The sequence below is a fragment of the Somniosus microcephalus genome, chromosome 4, assembly GCF_052327205.1.
Source record: "Somniosus microcephalus isolate GS21.2 chromosome 4, FLI_Smic_1.0, whole genome shotgun sequence".
In the NCBI taxonomy this organism is placed as follows: Eukaryota; Metazoa; Chordata; class Chondrichthyes; order Squaliformes; family Somniosidae; genus Somniosus; species Somniosus microcephalus.
The window spans coordinates 267,715,603-267,728,795 of record NC_140990.1 but is presented as its reverse complement, the minus strand read 5'-3'; the positions used below and the strand labels follow the sequence as shown (position 1 = coordinate 267,728,795).

Sequence of the window (13,193 nt, the reverse complement as noted above, 5' to 3'; positions counted from 1 at the left end):
CCCATCGACCTGGATGGCCGGTAATCGGTTTTACTGGTCTCATCAGTGTTCCCCTTTGTCCAACTGGTTTCGTGATAGGGCCATTCCAGTTTGAATGCCCCGTTGATCGTTTTGAAGTACTTACTAAACAGTGTTGACGTTCTCTAAACGAAGGCCTGAATGCAGCTGAGCTTGTCCCACTACATATTCAATAGGCCCTGTCTGCTCTTGATTGTTTGTGCAAACAACCTTGATTGCTTTTAATCAGAGGCCCGAATGCCACTGGGTTTGCTTCTAATGCATAAATGCAGAAGGTCTGTCTGCATTCAAGTTCTGGAAAGTTCCTTCTCACAGTCATCAGAATACAAGCTGTCGGTCCAAACTGAAACTTACATGCTTTGGCCATGAGGCTGACCGCAGCCATCTTGTTGTGCCCTGGATTTTAAACTCAGTCCAACCAGGGTTTCTTTAATAAACCAAAAGTAAATCCTCGGGGGAGACATGAAATTTGCGAATCCTTTCAGTTCCCCCTAGGATACTGAAACTTGCTTAACATAGAAACATAGAAGATAGGAGCAGGAGTAGGCCATTTGGCCCCTCGAGCCTGCTCCGCCATTCAATGAGATCATGGCTGATCATCCAAATTCAGTACCCTGTCCCTGCCTTCTCCCCATATCCCTTGATCCCTTTAGACTTAAGAAATATATCCAACTCCTTTTTGAATATATTTAATGAACTGGCCTCCACCGCCCTCTGTGGCAGAGAATTTCACAGGTTCACCACTCTCTGGGTGAAGAAATTCCTCCGCATTTCAGTCCTAAATGGTTTATCCCTTAGAATGCAAATAGCAGAGAATGGTTAAAGTGTCCAATCAAGGTGAGCAACATTTCTGACCCCCCACAAACAACCTTCCCCTTTATTTATCTATCCACGATCCCCCGACACATACATTCCCCTTACTTAAAGAAAACTGCAGTGCACGGCAGGCATCTATCGATAGAAAATATGATCTGTTACAATAATCCAAGCATGGAGGGAGTCCAATACCCCTGCACTACTTGGGACATCATAAAACTTTATTACAACACACAATCTTTAATAAAATTAACATCAGGCCAAAACCATATTTATTAAAAATAACGAACGGAAGGAACGAGCTTTATTAAAAATAACAAACTAATCTGCCATCACTCGGTAGTGATACGGCACAAAGCTCACACGGGTGTTTCTTCTTCCACCCGGGCATACCGGTCCTTCCACAACCTTTTCGCTTTAAATTCTACCCTGGGACCCTTTCTCCTACACTGGACACAAACCAGGTAGAGGACGATCCCTAGCTGACAGACTACTAAGATGTGGGATGCCATACGAATCCAGGAGGGGACCTCTATACTTTCAAAAACATCCCACCAGGGTGGGGTCGTAATATCTAAAATGTCGGCCCCAATCTGTACAGTCTTCTGTTCCAAAGTGTAGAAGTGCTTTTGTGATACTAGAACGGCTTTTAATAATTTGGTACGGTGCTCTGGGAGAGGGGGAATCAGGTAACTGAAGTGGGCGACATATTTCTGGAGGTGGGTAAAACTCTCCTCCACAGTGAGGTGAACAGTGGACGGTTCAGGAATGGGGACAATTCGTATCTGTGCCACTTGAACTTCTGCCTCAGGTTTGAAGCAGAAACTGCGGTCACTCACCACGCACCAGCTGTGCTGTCCATGCTGGTAATGAGACGCTCCTGTGGTGACACAATATGTCCCACCTATATATGCTACCTGTGGGGAAACATGGCCTTGTGCCATGGCTTCCATGATACAATTTATAGGTTTCGCATCTGCAGCTCTGAACCCGCATTGTGGTTTCGAATAGGCATTCAAGTGCTGGGGACACAGGATGATGTGTGCTCCCCGGCTACGGCACCCCGAGAGGTCAGTACCCGTCATAGCGTGCTCCCACTTTATGACATAGGGCGGGACCGCTGTAACCGGTGCGGGGCGGGTCAGGCTGTCCCGCCCATGACCGGCATTCTTACAACTATCCCCATGATGGTGTGGTTGGACCGCCCACTGGGACTGGGTAGGCCTCAGAAGCTAGCCGGAGCTGGCACGAGCTTAATGCATTCTCAAAAGGGTGGAGGGCTGCGAGGTGTTTGTTGCTGATCCAGGAGGGGACTAAACCTTGTTTTAAATCTTCCAGATTACTGCGGCCCTCGCCCAGCAACCATGCCCCGTACAGCACGCACACCTCGTTCTGCACAGCCTGGTCAGAAGCGTTTCTGTCCTCCCTGATGAGAGCATTTACCGTCTTTGCATGTTTTTCCAGCTCCGCGATGATCTCCTTCAAATGGAGAGTCATGGCCTGGTCTTCATGCAACTCAGAATTTACCACCTTATTCTCATCAGTTAAAATACCCTTTAATTGCGTTTTTAGACCATTAATCTGGGTCTGCAGCTCGATGTCATCTAAACTGTTGATGACCGAGGACCCCGTGTTAAAACCAGTTAAAACATCATTGAAAACACCCCTTCTTTGCCTCCCAATCTCGTCCCAAATCTCGTGGTGAGTATACAATTCGGTCTTATCGACCTCCGAAAAGTCAAATTCATGGAATTTTCGAAACATCTCTGTTAATAGGGCTTGATACAATTTGACAGTCTCTGCGGGGCACCACGCGGGTAAGTGTACCTCAGTGAGGTTTAAAATCACTGAGGCCACCGCGTAATGCACCCCTTGATACAGCACCTGGTCTGTGGGTACTAGCACCAGGCCATTCCCTGGTCCCTTGGTGGTGGCGCGGCATCCCTCTGCTACTGTCCGTGACGTCGTGGGCAGGGGCCGTCGGGGGCGGGTCACTAGTTCAGTGGCATTAACCGAGATTGGGGAGTGCGGGATTGCGCATGCGTCCAGGCGGGACTCCCAGTCCATCCCCCTCCCGTTATCTTGCCACTGGCTGCAGAAAATGATGGAAATGCCTGTGGGGCAGACTTTCTTTGATCCCCACATACAGACGTAGATCCCCTGATCCGGTTCCCACCATTTATCCCAGCACACACTTAACCCTCCCTGGGTCCCTGTAATGGTCCTGTGAGTGTCATTCCCTAACCTTTCCCACTCTACCCTGGGGTTCCCCATGTCTTTACTTAACTTTCTGAGCCACCACCACCTATCCAGGGGAATGTTCCCTTTACACGTCAAACATATTCTTTTGCCCACGGTGACGCTAATCCTTGGGGTGACGATTCGTATCCTCGGGCACTGGAGGGAGGCCTCCCCATACGTGAAGCCGGTCTCACTAGAATACTGGGTCGAATTGGATCCTGGCCAGCTCCCCTCGTGGACATACAAGGTGATTTCATCCGCCTCCCGTAGACCACTTCCGTCGTGTGCTAGGGGCGCTTTCTTCCCCGATCATCCGAAGATATGATGGTCCTCAACATCGCCCTTTCTCGCGAGGCTCAGCCCGAACAGGGCGTGCAGGATTATGCCTCCGCACATTTCAAAATTCTGAAAAAGACATAAAAGCATCTAGCCAGGGTTCCCTGGAGGCTCCCTGGCTCGGGGGAAGTGTGATCGGGTCCCGTGACCTCGGCTCACGTAGACAGCACTCTGGAACGGTTCCAAACTTAAAACTTATAGACTACCGGTTCCTTACATAGAATTAAATTAAAACACCCTAACTTAACCTTATACACATTACTAAACTTAAACAAAGCTATGTACATCTGCCGCCCGTCTCCGAGCGGCCAGCCTAATCTCTGTTAGGACTGTTGCAGGCTACTACCTGCGGCGAAGCTGGACTGATCTCCACTTCTAGTCCCTCGCAGCTTCTGGCTGCTGGCTGGGGACCTCTGTCTTTCAGCTTCTCCCTGATTCGGGAGGCCGCCCTTTTGAACTGAAGAGCCGGTGACCATACTTTTCTGGGCTGGGGTGGCCGAGGAGACCTCCTAGGGAGTGCTACTGGTGGGGCTACCCTGGCGAGCGGACCCTTGGCTCGGGTCACAGTCCTCGCTGGCTGGGGGCCTTCTCCCTCGGGTCCCTCCCCTCCCAAACCTGAACTGGGGATGGGCAATCCCTCGCCATCGGCTGCTGGTGGCTGAGGGTCTTCCCCTCCAGGTTCAAAACCTGGTTCGGGGGCGGGGCCATCTGGTTCGGGCTCCTCCTCCTCCTCCTCGGAATCCCATAAGAGAGGGGGAGTGGTCTGGACAAAGTGCTGGGGAACTTCTCCCTTGATGCATGTGACTGCGCCTGCGTGTGCAGCCTGCATGCGCGTACCCGCTGCGGGCTGAGGATTTCTAACCTCGGGTTGAATCCCAGCTGCCTGTTTCCCTGCCTCCGGCTTAAACAACTTACATTGATTCACATGGAATCATTTTGTGCGCCGCGGCATTTTTACTGCGTAAACCATGGGGCTGGCTTTATCGACTATGCTATAGGGCCCCATGTACAGTGGCTCTAAACTCCCCACTCGGGTGTAGTTCCTAACCATCACTTGGTCCCCTATCTCCCACTGGTGACTTTTGCTAGGCTCGAGCAGCAACCGGTTATTCCGATGCTGCTTCCCCATGCTTCCTGCTGCCTGTTCATAAATCTGTTTCAGGCGCTCGAGGAGTGTTCGGGCAAATTTATCCCGATTTACCTCCCGAAGCTGCCCTTCAGTAAGAACTGGGGCTAGGACATGGGTGGGGGTCCTCGTAACCCTACCAGTCATGAGTTCGTGCGGGGAATACCCTGTACTCTTGGACTGGCTGGCCCGGATCCCCATGAGGACTAGAGGCAGGACCTCCGCCCATTTTTGGGGCGAGCCCACTGTCTCCTTCCTCAACTTTTCTTTAACGGTGCGGTTCATGCGCTCCACAATCCCTGGGGACTGTGGATTGTGGGCTACGTGCCACTTCCCCTGAATACCGAGCAGCGTAAGGGTGTTCTGCATGACCTGGCCGGTGAAGTGGCTTCCCTGGTCGGACTCCACAAACTGGGGTAGTCCCCACCGCGAGAACACCTCTCGCACCTCGATCCTTGCAGTTCCCAATGCTGTGGCCGTTTTGCAGGGGAAGGCTTCCACCCACTTGGAAAACACATCTACCAGGACGAGGCAGTATTTGTAGCCTCCCTGGGCGGTGGGCAGGGGCCCGATGTAGTCGATCTGGATCGACTGCCATGGTCCCTCTGCCCGCCTAACGTGTCCCATGGGCACTTTCCTTCTGTGGGGGTCGGGGTTGTTTGCAGCGCACACAAGACAGCTAGCACAGAACTCGCGGACGTCTTCCCGGAGTCCTGGCCACCATCCCGCCTGTTCCACCCTGTTATGTATTGTGTGTTCCCCTACCACCTGTGGTGGCGCTGTCACAGGAGCAGCACGGTGGCATAGTGGTTAGCACTGTTGCCTCACAGCGCCAGGAACCCGGGTTCGAATCCGGCCTCGGGTGACTGTGTGGAGTTTGCACATTCCCCCCGTGTGTGCATGGGTTTCCTCCGGGTGCTCCGGTTTCCTCCCACAGTCCAAAGATGTGCGGGTTAGGTTGTTTGGCTATGATAAATTGACCCTTGGTGTTAGGGGGATTAAATACGTGGGGTTACGGGGATCGGGTGGGATATGTGTCGGTGCAGGCTCGATGGGCCGAAATGGCTTCTATCTGCACTGTGGGGTTTCTGTGATTCTGTGAAATGGTTGGGTGTTCTCGGTTAAGTTTAGCTCTCTTTGTTCGGAACTTTCCAGAACTTCCTATCCTTCCAATAAAGCACTTCATGTTTGAATCTCTGAGTTCTGAGTCCTAAATTGTGTCTAGGTAGAAAGGTACCGACACAACAAGTGGCGACGAGGATCGGATGAATCTGTGTTGGTGGAACTTTCTTGTTTTCGACTGCAAAACACTCTGAACAGAGACGGGTGCAGTGAGTAAACAGAAATTTTTATTTGAAACGTGAGATGGCTACTATATTAGGAAACCTCGGTGTTTTTGATGAAAATGTGGAGCAATGGAGCGCATATACGGAACGTTTTGACTATTTTGTATTGGCGAATGCGGTGGCAAATGAAAAGGTCGTGCCTACCTTTTTGAGTGTAATCGGGCCGAAGACATTCAATTTACTTCGCAGCCTCGTGCAACCAGATAAGCCAGGAACTAAAACATATAAGCAACTAGTGGAAATTCTTGGAGCACATTTTTCACCAAAACCTCTGGTTATTGCTGAGAGATTTAGATTTCACAAACGGAATCAAGAGGAGGGGGAATCAGTGATGATGTTTATTGCTGCTTTAAAAAGGTTATCAGAACACTGCGAGTTCAAGGAGGTGCTGAAGGACACCATTAGAGACAGACTCGTGTGTGGTCTGCAAAATGCAGCCACACAGAAGCGCCTTCTTACTGAGGACAACCTTACTCTTGAAAAGGCCATTGAAGTTAGTGTCTCCATGGAGATGGCGGAAAAGGAGGCTCACCAGTTGAGTTCAACAGGGAGAGTTCACAAGGTGTCGTCTGAGCCTAAAGGTGCGCGGAACGGCACATGTTACCGTTGTGGGAAAATGGGCCATCACGCTAATGACTGATGGTGTACGGAGCTGGAATGCCGAAATTGTGGCAAAAAGGGTCACATTGAACGCGCCTGTAGAGGTAAAAAAAGAACAGACAGAGCTGGGAAGCATGGAAGCAAAATGTCTGTATTTGGACAAGAGAGGAAAAAGAGTGTTCATTCAGTGCAGTATGATGGAACAAGCAAAACAGAGGGGAGCGAAACCTCTGAGGAGGAAGAGGTGCACATACTGACGGTTGCAGGTGATTCAAATGGCTACTGGGTGTCACCGCTGGTGGAGGGACAATCAGTGCGGATGGAGGTGGACACGGGCGCGGCTGTGTCCCTTGTTTCAGACACTGTCTACAACAAAATGCTAAAGCATCTTACCCTTCAGCCAACAAACATTGTGCTAAAGACGTATGCCGGCGAACCTGTGGCCATGAGAGGCGCCATTGAGGTGACAGTTAAATTGAACGGACAGACTGCAAAACTGCCACTATATGTGGTAAAGGGAAATTACCCATCGCTACTGGGACGTGCGTGGCTAGAGAAAATCACGCTGGACTGGCCTGCAGTCCGCATGATGTCAAAAGGGGAGTCAGGTCTGACTGCAGTGTTAAACAAACATGCAGAACTCTTCAATGGGGAACTTGGGAGCATGAAAAAGATCAGCGTGAGACTGGACATTAAACCCGACAGCAAGCCGAAGTTTCACAAAGCCCGACCTGTACCCTGTGCAATTAGGCCAAAAGTTGAGGCTAACTTGGAGGCCTTAGTCGAGAATGGAGTCCTGGAGCCTGTGAGCGTGAGCAAATGGGCCACACCCATTGTTCCTGTCCCGAAAAAAGATGGATCTGTTCGAATCTACGGGGATTTTAAAGTGACTATTAACCCGGTGCTGTCTGCGGAACCGTACCCTCTTCCCCTCATTGAGGATCTTTTTACGGGCCTGGCCGGAGGGCAAAAGTTCAGCAAAATAGACTTATGCCAGGCTTATCTACAAATGCATGTCGATGACAAATCAAAGGAGCTGCTGACAATTGTGACACACAAGGGGCTATACAGGTACTGCCGCCTTCCGTTTGGAATTACGACGGCCCCTGCTCTATTCCAAAGGGCAATGGATCAGATTTTGAGTGGACTGCCAGGAGTCCAGTGCTACCTGGACGACATCCTTGTCACTGGGACAAATGAGGAGGATCATCTTCTGATCTTGGATGCGACACTACAACGACTGAAAGAGTACGGACTCAGAGTTCGTAAAGACAAATGTGAATTCTTTCAGTCTTCAGTTGAGCACCTGGGGCATGTGATTGATGCTACTGGCCTGCATAAGGCGCCGTCAAAGGTCAAGGCGATAGTGGAGGCCCCAGCACCCCAGAATGTGAGCCAGTTATGTTCATTGCTGGGGCTACTTAACTACTATGGGAAGTTTATTCCAGATTTAGCAACATTGCTGAAGCCGTTACATCAGTTGCTATGTCAAGGCAAAACATGGAAATGAACTGAACTGTGCAACGAAGCTTTCGCCCAAGCAAAGAAAGCATTGCTGAAATCGGAGGTCCTGACACACTTCGACCCAAAGCTACCCGTGCAGCTAGCATGTGATGCATCACCATATGGTGTGGGAGCAGTCATATCCCACATCATGCCTTCGGGTGAAGAGAAACCTATCGCCTTCGCATCACGCACCTTGAACAAGGCCGAGAGTAACTATGCGCAGATCGAGCGTGAGGCCTTGGGAATCGTTTTTGGAATTCGAAAATTTCATCAGTACCTGTTTGGGAGAAGGTTCACACTCCTGACGGACCACCGTCCATTGACTTCAATCTTCGGGCCCCACACCGGAATTCCGTCTCGCTGCAAGCAGGATGCAAAGGTGGGCTTTACTGTTGTCAGGACACACATACGACATCAAATATCGCAAATCAGACTTGCACGGCAACGCAGACGGTCTCTCGAGGCTACCCTTGCCTGTTACTCCCCCAGAGCCTCGTCAGATAGACACCTTCTACTTTAGACAAGTGGAGGGAGCACCTGTCACTGCAGTTCAGGTGCGAAGGTACACCCGCAACGATCCAGTCCTGTCTGAGGTAATGGACGATGTCATTTGAGGGAGAGCTATAGGAGATTCTCCTAGTTTGAAACCTTACGTTTCAAAAAGAAATGAGCTCTCCGTCCAGGCAGGTTGTCTTCTTTGGGGACACAGTGTCATCATTCCGCCACCTCTGAGGGAACCTATACTGCAACAACTTCATACAGGCCACAGTGGGATGGTTCGGATGAAGGAAATGGCAAGAAGCTACTTCTGGTGGCCAGGTCTCGATGGGAATATTGAGGAGAAAGCCAAAACATGTTCCCCATGTCAAAGGGTCCGGAATGTTCCACAGCTGGCAACCCTACACCCCTGGGATTGGACTGCAGAAGTGTGGCAGCGAGTACATGTGGACTTCGCCGGTCCTTTCGAAGTGAAGATGTTTATGGTGGTTGTTGATGCTCGTATCAAGTGGCCGGAGGTCGCTGTGATGAGGTCTACCACAGCAGAGAAAACAATTGAGAAACTTGGTGAGATGTTCAGCCGTTATGGCTCACCAGAACAACTCGTAAGTGACAACGGTCCACAATATGTATTACAGGAGTTTGCAACCTTCCTGCATGTGAATGGTGTCCAACACATCAGGTCTGCGCCCTATCATCCCTCTACTAATGGCCAGGCAGAATACAAGCTGTCAGTCGAAACTGAAACTTACCGGCTTTGGCCATGAGGCTGACCGCAGCCATCTTGTTGTGCCCTGGATTTTAAACTCAGTCCAACCAGGGTTTCTTTAATAAACCAAAAGTAAATCTTCGGGGGAGACTTGAAATTTGCGAATCCTTTCAGTCCAGATCCCTTAGACACCACTCCCAGTACTACAGACTTTGACACCCTCTAGTAGTACACCTATAGGGCATGATCGCTCTCCCAGTTCTTGCATATCTTTGGGCTTCCTCCCAATGCTGCTAAATTCAGGGATCCCTTTCCCAAAACCACCTCTGCCCCAGTGTTTCTAGTCTATGGCATCTCTCTTTCACTGTAGCCAGGACCAATTGTTGAGGGTTGCAGTAACCTTTACAGCCACTGGTAGAGGATTATGGAAGTTTGACTGTTCCTGCAGGTCTTTGTGAACCAGAGGAAACCTCTCAGTCAGAACCTCTTTGGTTGAATCTGACCCACCATACGCACTACTTCTTCACCAAGGTCAAATAGCTGTCTCTGCCGCGGTAGACGCTCTGCAAGTTATCCTATTCAACTTGCACTCCCACGCACACTCTCCTGCTTCTCTTAATGTCCCACTGTGATATATTTGATATGCCACTTGAGCCATGCTCGTGAATGGAAACTACTTGCACTATTCACTTCTCTCACTGCTGTGCCGATACTTCAAAATGTCCTTTTTTAATCTTTCTAACTCGATGTCTGACCTGGAGGAAAACACTCACTTTGTGATGCACCTGTGCAGTTTATCGTTAATAACATTTAACATGATTTTTAATAAGTTAAGTTGACCTTTGGTCTCCCTTTTCACCAGCCTTTTTTTTTAGTCTTTTTATGCAGTGGTAAAAATATTGAGAGCAATGCTAAACATGATTGAACCATCAATTGGTGCTTTCTCCTGACATTCCATCATTCATTACTCATGTCTACTTTCTTGAACAGATCAGTGAATGTAAGAAAGTCAGGTCCATTGGTTTTATATTTTCTAATCTTTCAACCACAAAGTAAGTTTATAATTTTCTCTGTAATTATAAACAGTCTGAAGTATTGGTATTGCTTAAAAGAAATAACTTCTTTAGTAAGTGCAATACACATATAGCAAACAGAAAGACATGTAGGAGGGTGTTTTTTTTATATTCATGGAAACTTACTCCAAACTTCTAAATCTTACAGCTACAAAATCTTTTATTTTGCACATTAAAGATGAAGAGGAAAACAACTTTGTTTTTGAACAAGTAAAACCATACAGCCACATTGTAGATGTGATCTGGTTGGGCATCATGTTTGACATAGATGGTAAGTAATGACTAAGCTCAAAGAAGAAAAGTCAAGGTTGGAGTAGTTTTTATTAAAAACACTGCTTTCTATCAAAGAAACTAACCATTTCATCATAAATATCTTAAATTTCTAGCATTTTCTGCTATTAAAGATCTACAGTAGGTAGTCAGCATGCACCGTTGCAATGAGATGTAAATCTTTTTTTTTATTCGTTCATGGGATGTGGGCGTCGCTGGCAAGGCCAGCATTTATTGCCCATCCCTAGTTGCCCTTGTGAAGGTGGTGGTGAGCCGCCACCTTGAACCGCTGCAGTCCGTGTGGTTAAGATACTCCCACAGTGCTGTTAGGGAGGGAGTTCCAGGATTTTGACCCAGAGACAAAATAAGATTACCTTTTACAGATTTCAAAGCTAAAGACATAAAAGATCAATTTCATCTGGTGTGTTCATTTTATATTTGTCTAATGTTGTGCATTTTCCAAGTTAAACAAAAGTTTGTTCATTTGCTCGACACCTAACTGGGCTGATTCCCTGATGGCTGCTTTGAGTAAGGAGCGGTGCTCAGGGAGTGTTGGTCAGGGAATTGTGGGCTTGCAGCTCCTGGTTTTCAGTCCATTTATTAGGTAGAAAATCGAGCACTGCAGACCCACAATTTCCCAAGCAGTGCATTTTGAACTACTGCTCCTCGCCAGGTCACCTGATCAAATGATCAGCCCTAACTTAACTAAGATAAATAATGCAACTATAAACATCTGAGGGATTCTTATCCCTTTAACAGACTTTTCAGAAGGAATTCGCATAACGTTCCCTTCTTGCGTCATATATGGCTTTCAGACCCCTTTTGGGCATCAGCTTCAGTTAATTTTCTTATGCCACACAATGTCGATCACAATTGCATGCTGATCCATCGTGCAGAGAGCAAGTTTTGAAAAAGTCTGTACAGTAGCATTGCTAACTGTTTTAGCTCCAGCGTCATTGAATTTTTGCATTAGTTACAGGAAACATTTCCTAACTACCATCGATCACACACAATATTTTGACAGCTGCATTACATAAATCATGGCTGTACTTGCCAAACCCTTAGTGGATCACTTCCATGTATAGTGCTGCATTTCGCCACAGAGGAGGGAACAGCAAATGTACCTCAGAAAACTACTTACAGCAAACAATACTGGTGCCTGTCAACCATGTGCAGTGTTGATGTGAATTATTGAGCAGTAATCATCACTGGAAGTTATCTAATTCATCGAATAATTGTGGGGAACAGTGTTCATATGTGTGGATCTGCTATATTTGTGTATGTATTTAGTATGTCATTGCACTAAAAACACTTCATTATGGTTATCTTCATTTTGCTACATTGCAGATAATACATTGAAATGGTTTGATGGCACCCCAGTAACTTACTCAAACTGGGGTGCAGAAGAACCTGATGTAAATCATCTTACTGTTGACTTTTGTGCTGCAATGAGGTCATCGGATGGTGCATGGGTTATGATTGATTGTGAAGAGGGCCTCGGAGCTGTTTGTCAGACAGGTATGCACCAAAAATCTTCAAGGATAGAGCTGAGATATTGAAAATTAATGAACCACTGGTTTAGTTTAGTGAACATGACTTATTTATTTTAGTATTTACAGATGCGTAATTTTAAATAAAACTAATAATCTATATAACACCGATACTGCCTGAATGAAATACTGAGGCCTCAAAATTTGGCTGAGGCCTGTTTTCCAGGTGCTAATCGCATTCCTAAACTTGAAATATGGTGGGCAGCAAGCACATGATCATTACAAGTTGGAAGTGCACTGCCCACCATATTGGTAAAATCAAAAAAAATCGCCATGCAGTGCCCACGCCCCCAGCAGGCACAGCATCCCACTAGTTCCATTCCCAAAAGTACCATCAAAATGAAAGGTGGAAAATTGAAATAGTGCCTCTCCCCTCCCCATCAGAATTTGTCTTCAGAGCCATAAAGGAGCAGAAACAGGTTAGGTCATAAATTCCTGTCATTCAGCTCCCACTGCACTAGATTTCTGCCCTCCAAACCTTTGATTTTCGGGGCTAGTATATTTATTATAAAATAGAAAGCTATTCCGTATGCTTGCTGTTACTTGTCTTGTAGATTGCAAATCTGTATTACAAAGCTAGATGGCAGTAAGAATACCTGTTCCCTTAATGTGTGTTATCTGCATTGTCTCAGTGTTGCATCAACAGGAGATTATCATTGGGCACAGCAGTAATTGGATGTTACATTGCATTGCAGTCAACTTCTTCATTTAAGTTATATGCATTCAATTATTTCTAATTGACAACGGGTCATTTTGACAAATCTAAAGGGCGAATTTTAACACTCTCCGCCCAGTGGAAGCCGGGCAGAAAGGGAGTTAAAATTCATGTGGTGGACCGAAAATAGTCATTCATAATAAAGTTGTGGATGGCAAGGGTCTTGTTTGCAAGTAAACAGACATTCAGGTGGCAAATTTGGAGAGAAGAGGTGATGGTTGATCTGCTGACAGGTGAGTAGGACGGAAAGGTGGTTAGTGAGGACAGCTGCCAGCAGGCGTACTAGGCAGAAAGGTTGGCAAAAAGGAGATGGGGCAGTTGTTCGATGGAGTCAGTGATAGATGCCGAGAGAGGCACAGAGGATAGCCATGAGCTTATTCAAAAGGGAT

At 47.5% G+C, this 13,193-nt stretch overlaps 1 protein-coding gene across 1 annotated transcript in view; it reads left to right on the top strand.

Moving 5' to 3' along the window:
- Window positions 1–13,193, top strand: part of pla2r1 (phospholipase A2 receptor 1) — a 180,639-nt gene that overhangs the window by 156,844 nt on the left and 10,602 nt on the right. The window contains exons 28-29 of the mRNA XM_085984225.1: window positions 10,418–10,540; window positions 11,887–12,057. Coding sequence (XP_085840351.1) covers window positions 10,418–10,540; window positions 11,887–12,057 — 294 coding nt within the window. The remainder of the gene's footprint in view (window positions 1–10,417; window positions 10,541–11,886; window positions 12,058–13,193) is intronic.